This window comes from Chlamydomonas reinhardtii, chromosome 6 (genome assembly GCF_000002595.2).
Source record: "Chlamydomonas reinhardtii strain CC-503 cw92 mt+ chromosome 6, whole genome shotgun sequence".
Classification (NCBI taxonomy): Eukaryota; Viridiplantae; Chlorophyta; class Chlorophyceae; order Chlamydomonadales; family Chlamydomonadaceae; genus Chlamydomonas; species Chlamydomonas reinhardtii.
In genome coordinates, this window is record NC_057009.1 from 7,059,790 (window position 1) to 7,068,948 (window position 9,159).

Here is a 9,159-nt window from a genome sequence, read left to right on the forward strand (position 1 = left end):
GGTCACTGCAGGCTAGTAGACGTTATATGTGTGTGTGCATGCGCAGCAGGAGAAAGTGACTTGGTGTGTAACAAATGGGCTCGGGACGGCAGGCTTCCCGGTTCCCGCCAAGCCCCCCGCCTCATGCGCCGCCGATCGACAGACGTCGGATCCAACACGATTTCTATTTGCGGCTCTTCGGCCCTGCTCTGCTAAAGCTCGCAGGCTGTAAGCGCTGTCATCCTGCTCGCTCGCAACCCACACAAAAAACCAAACTCACGTTTTGAGTATAGCGACGCATCGAGAACCCTTTGCCCCTTGCGACCCCGCACCACTCCCGCACCCTCCAGCGATTCCCAGCGCGCGCGCGCCCCTCACCGCAAGCCGTCTCCTCCTCTACGCTGCTCCACTTGCTCCCTTCGCCGAGCTCGGCCTGCTCCCGTGGCCTGCTCCCTCATGCCTCAAGCTCAGCCTTCAAGGCCGCAGCTCTGCTCCCCCACGCCTCAAGCTCAGTCGTCCTCGTCATCGTCAATCACAATGCAGCCGTCCTTGTCTTCGGCCGGGGCCGGCGCCGTTTCCGCCTTGGCTCGCTTCGCCCCGCGCTCCTCGCCGCCGCCGCCGCCGCCGCCGCCGCCAGCCGCCGCGCCGTCGCCGTCACCGTCCTCGTCCAGCGGCCGTTTCCGGGAGTCCTGTTGAGCGCCGGAGGGTATCGTTTGTGTTTGTGTTTGTGTCAGTGTTTGCATCGGCGCTAATGGCACAAGAGCGGGACGTGAACACGCAGGCGCTGTGCGTGCGGTGCAATGGCGCTGCGTGGGTACGTGCTGCGGCGGGGAAAGCACGGGAGGTGACAAGGTGTGGGAGTGCGTGTTGCGGCGGCGACAGCACGGGATCGAAGCCATTCCAATGCCTCACCGCCCGCCGCTGCCCGTGCGATGTCCGCACCCCCACCCCCACCCCCACCCCATTACCAGCTCACATTGGCAGTAGCCGCCGCAGCTCCCGCCGCCACCGATGTGCCTGCCCCCTGCTGCTGCTGTTGCTGTTGCTGCTGCCCCTCCTCCTCTTTCCCCTCCTGCTCGTCATCGTCGTCGTCGCTGTCTGTGATGTGCAGCACGCCCGCCGCGTCCTCGGCCACGGCTGCCGCGGCCTTGCGCCTGGCGGTGGGGATACAGGAGGGTGTGGGGGTCGGGTGAGGTTCCATGCATGATTAATTAAGACGAGATGATGTTGGGGAAGGGGGCAGGGAAATTGGGTTGGGTTGGCGCGCCGCGGGGCGGTGGGGCAGGAGGCGCCGCGCGGCGGTGTACCTTTCGTGGCCCAGCTTGAAAGTCGGGCGCTATCACAGGGTCGTGGCAACAGCCGCCCAGCCAACCCGCAAGCAGCAGACGCCCCCAACAACAACACATGCGCACCCCGACCCACTTTGCCGCGGCCGACGGCGCCTCCTGCTGCTGCTGCTTGCCGCCGTCCTGCTCCGGGGGCGCCGGTGCGGAGGCCGTGGGCAGCGCCCCCTCCAGGATGAAGCCCTCGGGCGCGTCGTCGGGGGACAGGTCCTCCTGCGTGCGCGTGTGTGTGTGTGTGGGGGGGGGGGTTGGTCAGGCATAAGGTGAGTCAGAAGACTGAGATGTTGCGTGTTGTGCGGTGCACTGATGATCCTATGCGAAATCGCCGTGATCATGCAGGGACGGGGTAGCCATTCACGTGAAGAACGGGGGCGGTGACGCAACTCCCCTAACCTTACTGACAATGGGGGACCGCTCCCTAATCATTGAACCGCCCCTCCCCCCCTGCTCCCTCCCCTCTCCTCCTCCCCTCCTCCCCACCGTGTGCGCGATGATGACGTCCACGCCCCAGTGCTGGCTCTGGTCCTGCACCGTCAGGATGGCGCCGTGGCCCAGCCCGCCGCCGGGCAGGTCGCGCAGGGGCCGAGGCAGCAGCGCCGCGTAGGCAGCCTCCTCGTCCTCCTCCAGGCCCTCGCCTGTTGGGGGGGTGGCGGGGGGCGGAGTGGGGGGGGGGGGGGGCAAGGGGGGGTTACATTCATGATCAGTTAAGAAGTGAAGGCGTAGGGGGGGAAACGTGGGGGTTACATTCATGACTAGTTAAGGAAGTGGTAGACGGTGGGGGTGGGGGTAGACGGTGGGGGTGCGCGTGGAGGGCCAGCGGCGGGGGTGGAGCGGGCACGGGGAGGGGGGGGGGTGTTATGGAAGCCCGAGGGGAGAGGTTCGACACCGCGCGTGCAAGTTGTGAGGGTGACTACGCCGCATGTTTCTGTAACGTGAGTGTGAACGGAACAGCGCAGCAGCACCCCACCTGACGCACCCATCCACAACCCACCAGTATTCACATCGTGCGCCAAGCCCCCCCCCCCAGCCCTCCCAGCCCTCTGGCCCGCACCCCCACCTCCAACCCCCCCCACACACACACACACACTTCTCCACTCACCCTCCTCGTACAGGAAGCCGCCGCACATGAGGTTGGGGCTGTTGACCGCCAGGCGCTTCTTGATGACCGCGCCCACCAGACCAGACAGCGGCGTGGTCTGGGGGGGGGGGCGCAGCGCGGTGGGGAGCGTGTGTGTTGGGTGGTGCGGGGGACGTGATATGCCCAAGCCCAACAAACTAGGTCCCAATTGTCACAGGGGAGCCGTCCATGTAAGGCAGGGTGGTAAAACGTATGTAGGGGACAGGGGCATTGCGGCCCCCGGTGGGGGTCCAGGCACATTACACACACCGGTGGGGGCTTGTAAATACCAGCCCAAACTAAACCAAACCAACCGAAAACGAGCGGAGCACAGAGCAGAGGGCGTTAGGTGCAAAAGATAATACTTATGGAATGAGGGCCGATGCGTCGTGGAGCAGCAGGGCAAGCGGCGCCGGCGATAAATGTCGCCGCCCGGGCTCGATGGCACGCGCAACAGCACAGGACAGACACGCGGAGGCGACAAACAAAACCCACGACTTACCTGGGGGTCCAGGCACACCCCACACACCCCACACACACGCTCTCTCGACACACACACACACACACACACACATAAACACACACATACATACACACACACACACACACATACACACACAACAATCACTCCCCCCCCACACTCTACACACACACACACACACACACACTACGCACACACAGTGCACACACTCACACACACGGACACACGCCCGCCCGCCCGCACCTTGGTGTTTATGCGCAGGGTGAGCTGCGTCTTGCCGCACACCATGCAGCTGGGCCGCGGCTCCCAGGCGGTGGCCGGCACCACCAGCCGCCGGTCCACAGGCACTTCGTACAGGAAGGTGTTGCGCAGCGAGCCCAGGCAGCCTTTTTTGGGGGGAGGGGAGGGGGGGTTACAATCATGATTATTTAAGAAGTGAAGGCGTAGCCAGGTACAGTAGCATAGCAGACGCGTTTTTACCGACGTCCGTCCGGGGAGGGGGAAGGGAGTGTTGATTGATCAAGACCAGGAGATGTTGACAGGTTGTTGCAGAATGAAGGTGTGTTAGAGATCACAAAGGAGTGAAACACGTGTGTACATGCGTTGTAAAACTCAACCGGAAGGACATGTGTGCGTGTATGCGGCTTACGCATCTGAGGTGTGATACAACCCCCGGCCTATCCTGAAACCCAGCTACCCAACCCTGCTCCGGCCCCTCACCCGCCAGGATTTTGAGCGCCTCGGTGACGATGAGTCCGCTGACCACGGCGTTGGTGGTGGCGATGGCGTGGATGATGTTGCCGGCCATTCCCTTGGCGTCAAACAGCGACTGCGCAGGGAGGGGTAGGGCGAGAGCGGGAGGGAGGGGATCCCAGGCATTACCAGTCCGGATGCAGCGTTGAGGGTTTACATTCATGACTAGCTAAGGGGTTTATATGCCCGAGTCCAACGAAATAGGTCCCGACTGTCAAGAATGGAGACATTGAGGAAGGCAAGGTGAGGAGTGTGAAAAGGCAGCGGCAGTAACACTTCATACAATGGAGCAGCGAGCGCCTGGAAAGAGGTGAAGGTATTCACGGCACCGTCAAGACAGCGCACCTTCTTAACGCCCTTCGGTGCCTGCTTGAGTGTGTGCAAGCAAGCACCGAAGGACGTTAAGAAGGTGCGCCGTCTTGACGGTGCCGTGAATACCCCCCCGCCAGAACCTTCCGTTGGGACCTTACGGACCGCACGCACACCCTCGCCGGCCCCCCTGGCCCATCCAGGGCCCTTACAAGCAACGACGCATAGGAAAGCAGCAAGCACAAACACACACACACTGCGCGCCTTCCTAACACATCCATGCCGCCCAACACACGCTGCCCAACCCCCCCCCCCCGCAATCGCACGCAAGCACGCGCGCGCGCACGCACGCACGCCACCCCCCCCCCTGCTGCCTACCTCGCTACACTTCTCTGTACCAATCCTTGCAACCCCCCCCCGCCCGCAATCGCTCGTACGCACGCACGCACGCACTCATGCACGCACCTGCTCGGGGATGCCGTAGCAGCTGCTGCGCAGGTTGGATGCGGCGGTCACGAACTCCACAGCCAGGAGGTCGTCCTTGTCGAAGGCGGCGGAGCCCACCTGAACGGTGTGTGGAGGGAGGGAGGGGAGGAGGGGAGGGGAGCAGGGGAGGAGGGGAGCAGGGGGGTTGTAAATACCAGCAGACGAGGGGAGCAGAGGGGTTGTAGATACCAGCCCAAACTAGACCGAACCCAATGCATGGGGGGATAGCTGTTCATGCGGATTAAAATGATGAAAACACAAAGGCAAAGTGCCGACGGGGAGGGAAGCGGAAGGAAGCGGCCCAAAAGGGACTGAGTATACTCATATCGCAAGGAGGGTCGGGGGGCATGTGTTCGAGCAACGTGCAGGGCTGGGCACTGGGGCAGCGCACCCTGCGGTTGGTTGTCGTGACATTTCCCCCTTCTTGGTTTAACCGGTATCATACCGTACTTCAGCCGCCCCCAAACACACACGCGCACCTCGCTGGGCCGCACGGTGTGGTACAGCGCCGTGGCTAGCAGCAGCACTGCCGCGTTCTGGCCGGGAGTCCACTTCTGCACAGGGGGTGGAGCGAGCGTGTGGGTGTATGGGTACATCGCTAGTGTCGACGGCACCGTCGGTACCTTGAATACAGAACACGCACACACGCACACGCACACGCACATACACACACGCACACACATGCACACACACACACCTGCACATATACACACACACACACACACCTGCACATACACACACGCACATACACACACACACCTGCACATACACACACACACACCTGCACATACACACACGCACATACACACACACACACCTGCACACACGCACACACACACACACACACACACACACACACACGCACATGCACACACACACACACACACCTGCTCATACACACACACACACACACACACGCCGTACCTGGCTGGCGTTACTCAGCCCCAGCAGCTTGCACGCGCTGGCGCCCGCCCCCGCTCCCGCCTCTGCCGCCTTGTCCAGCGCCGCCTGCAGCGCCGCCCTCTCGGCCGGCGGCAGCAGCTGGTCCAGATGCAGCGCCCGGGGGGGCGGCCGTTTCTCCCACAGCTCCTGGGGTGCGTGTAATGTGTGTGTGTGTGTGTGTGTATGAATATGTAGGGGTGTCAGAGAGCACAAGGGAAGGAAGCACGCAGGACTGTACGTGTGTGTTGCGATGCGGTGCGACGCCCGCGTGTGTATAGGTTTTGTGTGCGTAAGGGGCGTCGCCAAACGTTCGTCGGCGGGGCGGGGCGGCAAGTGCACGCGGCGCACCCGCCCCCCACCCCCCCCCCCCACACACACCCCTCCAAACCTTCACCCCCCTCCAAACCTCCACCCCCCCCCACACACACACTCTACACACACACACCCCACCGCACCCACCTTGACCTCCGCCAGCCTCTGGATGTCGGTGGTGTACACGCGGCCAAACACACGCGCCGCGTACTCGAGCGCCGGTTCGCCGTCACGGCGCAGGAAGAAGGACGGGTCCTCGGCCTGCGCGGCTGCGGCGGCGGCCGAGGCGGCGGCGGCTCGCGCCTCCTCGCTCTGCTCCCCCGCCTCGGCTGCCCCCTCCTTGCCCTCGCCCCCTTCCTTGTCGCCCTCCTCCTGTTTGCCCGGCTGGCCGCCCTCGCGTGCCGCCTGGTCGTCAAGATCTGTGAGGGGTGGGTTTGGGTAAGGACGATTGTGAAGGATCGGTTTGGGTAAGTAGAGGCGCGTTGGGGCGGCACACATTGGGCTGGGGTTGTTGCAGATTTGACCTAAGGGGCTTCGCCTTCGGGGCTCTGATTCCCCTGACTGGGAATGGCGAAAACAATGCCCCCCTGCCCTCACTCGTGCGGCTGCGGCTTCTCCTTGCAGCGCTACTGTTTCCTTTCTAAATGGATTGGTTCAGACTTAAACCCCCCAGTCCTCTCACCCGACACGGCGTCCGGCGCGCCGAACAGCCTGTTGAACAGCAGGTCCTTGGCCCACACGATGGTGTGGATGGGCTTGTCTGGCGTGTTGCGCAGCGTGCAGATGGGGTAGGTCTTGGGCGCGGGCTTGGCGCTGCACTCGAAGCACTCGGTGCGGCCCTTGATGTGCACCGTCACCTGAGCACCAGGGGGGAGGGTGTTAGGAGAGGCGGGGGCAGGGCACAGAGGAGGGAGAGTGAAGGGGCGGGGTGGCTGCACAGCGGGGCGTTTGGGGGTGGCAGGCATTGGTTGGGTGGTAGCCAGGAACTGGGGAACCCAACCCATCTCACATGCCCTCGGCCGCATGTGTTTTTCAGGGGCGCGTACAAAACATGATGTGCTGCGCCATTTTACCTGCCCCGCCTCTCCCCCCCCCGCAACTGCAACTGTACCTGCCTACGACTTCACTTCTTAATTAATCATGAATGTAACCCCCGCCCCGCCCGCCCCCCCCCCCTCGCATATGCGGCTGCAGTTTCTCCTTGCAGCGCGACTGTTTCCTTACGGGATTGGTTCAAAGTTAACCCCCCCCCCCCCGCCCTATACACACACGCACACGCACCTGGCCCAGGTACCCCGCGGTGCCGCTCTCCACCAGCGGCCGCTCCGCCGCCAGACACAGCCGGTTCACGTGCCGCCGGGCCTGACAGGTGACAGCAACAGCGACAACGTGGAGGCAGCGTGGCGGCAGAGGGGGGGGGCAGCGGTGAGTCGTGCATGTGCTTGTGAACGGGCCCCGACACATCCTCCCATTCCGTGCCCCCGACAAAACCACCCCGACGACAAGTTCAAACCCACACCCAAACCCATCCACGGGCTCCCCCGCGCTCTTTGCCTCTGCATCTCACGGTTTGCTCTAGCTGTCCTTACTGCAATCCGTGGAATGGAAACAATCTCAACCCTCCCACGCACACCCTTCCACACACACCCCATGCCCCATGCGCCGCCCCATCCCTCCCACCTCCAAGTTGTCCAGGCCGTTGAGCACCAGGTCGAAGCGGCGGAAGAAGTCCACGTCGAAACGGCCCTCCTTGACGTTGGCGTGGTACGGCGTGATGGAGGCGCCGGGGCAGAAGCCCTGCGGGTGCACACACATACACACACACACACACGTATTATTTGGTAGGCAGGTTGTGTACTTGCTTCAGGCGTAAACTGAAAGCTTAGAAACGCGGCGGTGTCAACCGATGGAGCGATCAGCCACACCACAAGATACGGTACCGTTGTGCTCACGCCCGTGCTTGGGAACTCCCACCCGCCCAGCCGGTGACCAGCCGTCATCGTCGTCCGCACGGCCAGCCCGCAGCCCACGCCCCAATGCTCCCGCCCGCCCCCAAAACACACCACCACCTCCCTCCAGCAACCTACACTCCCCTGGCCTCACTCCCAACACACTCACTCCCCACACACCCCGATACAGCGCGCCCGCACCTGCACCACGGCCGCCGCGGTGTTGGCCTTGCTCTGTCCCACGTGGTGCTTGCGGAACAGGAACTGGCGGTTCAGGTTGGAGGTCTCAATGGTGTCAAGGTCAATCTGCCGCCGGGGGAACGGGGAAATCGGTGGGGTTGGCATGGGGTCGGCACGGGGGCGGCGGGGGCATATCCCTCAGTCCGCAAGAAGTGAGCCAAGTCAGCACTAGCGGTAAGTGCGTGCCCCCGCACCCACCCTCCCCAGCCCCACGGCAGCACACGCGTGTCACTGTAGCCTGTGCCTGTAGCCGCTCCGCCTGTTGTAGCTTGGTTTGCTTCAGTTTGGGCTGGAATTCACGATTTCCTCCCTACCAATCCTTGCACCCCCCCCCGGCCGGCACTCGGCAGTGTCTATCGTATCTCGGCCACGACCCCGCTGTGGCGCCCCCAGTCAAGTGTCAGCCCAGCTCCACGGGCTCACGGGCCTACACGCGTCCCGCCACCGTAAGGACGCCTTCGTAAGGGCACACCACCCGGGGCGCGGAGTCTTGCCCTCCCACGGCATCCTACACCCGTGGCTGTAAACACTTCAGGCGGCAGGTGCCAGCCCCCACTCCTTTTCCTCCCATGTCCGTTTACTCGGCCCCCCCGCCACGACGGCAGCTAGGGCCGCCTCACCCTTCCCGCTCACGTCTGCTTTCGGGGCAACACCGGCTGTGAGCTGGGCTGTAAGACCGCCCTGCCAACTTGGAGGGACCTCTCCACCTACCAGTGTCACTCCTCCCCCCGGTCGAGGCCCGGCCGACTCGGCCCCAACTCACCACCTCGATGTTCCGGAAGCCCGTGCACACCAGCGTCTTTAGCAGCTCACAGCCAATGCCGCCAGCGCCCACGCACAGCACCTTTGCTGACTTGATCTGCGACGGGTGCCCGCCTAAATGTCAGCCCAAGCGCAAGTCGCTTGCTAGCAATTGGTCCCACAGTGTTTAAAATACAAGGCAAGCCTACGAATTGCTAACCTTCTCCTTGAACTCCTTGGTTCGCAGCACGCCGGGCCAGGATGGCTCCGCAGGCGCCTTTGGGGCCTCCATCTTTGCTATGAATCAAACAAACTAGTTGATTAGATGGTTGAATTATAGCGGTCGATATTTAAAGTGCCGAGGGCGCGAGGGCGACTTTCGGGTTCCAGCGCCCCGCCAAGGCGCCAAGGTTATGCAATTGAAGGTATGAATACCTCACCTATGAAACGGAAATAAAGTAAAGTTCGCGGTCAGGCGGTTCGTCGACCGTGTCATGCGTGGCGTGC

At 63.0% G+C, this 9,159-nt stretch overlaps 1 protein-coding gene across 1 annotated transcript; it reads right to left on the reverse strand.

The window, feature by feature from the left end:
* Nucleotides 1-50: 50 nt before the first annotated feature.
* On the reverse strand, nucleotides 51-9,084 carry CHLRE_06g296983v5 (uncharacterized protein). Its single transcript, XM_043063522.1, has 17 exons — nucleotides 8,873-9,084; nucleotides 8,675-8,770; nucleotides 7,873-7,977; nucleotides 7,403-7,519; nucleotides 7,004-7,084; nucleotides 6,405-6,579; nucleotides 5,870-6,141; nucleotides 5,393-5,557; nucleotides 4,948-5,022; nucleotides 4,448-4,546; nucleotides 3,641-3,749; nucleotides 3,164-3,306; nucleotides 2,422-2,518; nucleotides 1,803-1,957; nucleotides 1,402-1,535; nucleotides 956-1,133; nucleotides 51-668 (listed from the first exon to the last, which is right to left on the reverse strand). The coding sequence occupies exons 1-17, from the start codon at nucleotides 8,942-8,944 to the stop codon at nucleotides 489-491; spliced, it is 2,253 nt and encodes a 750-aa protein (XP_042924228.1). The 5' UTR covers nucleotides 8,945-9,084; the 3' UTR covers nucleotides 51-488.
* Nucleotides 9,085-9,159: the final 75 nt, after the last annotated feature.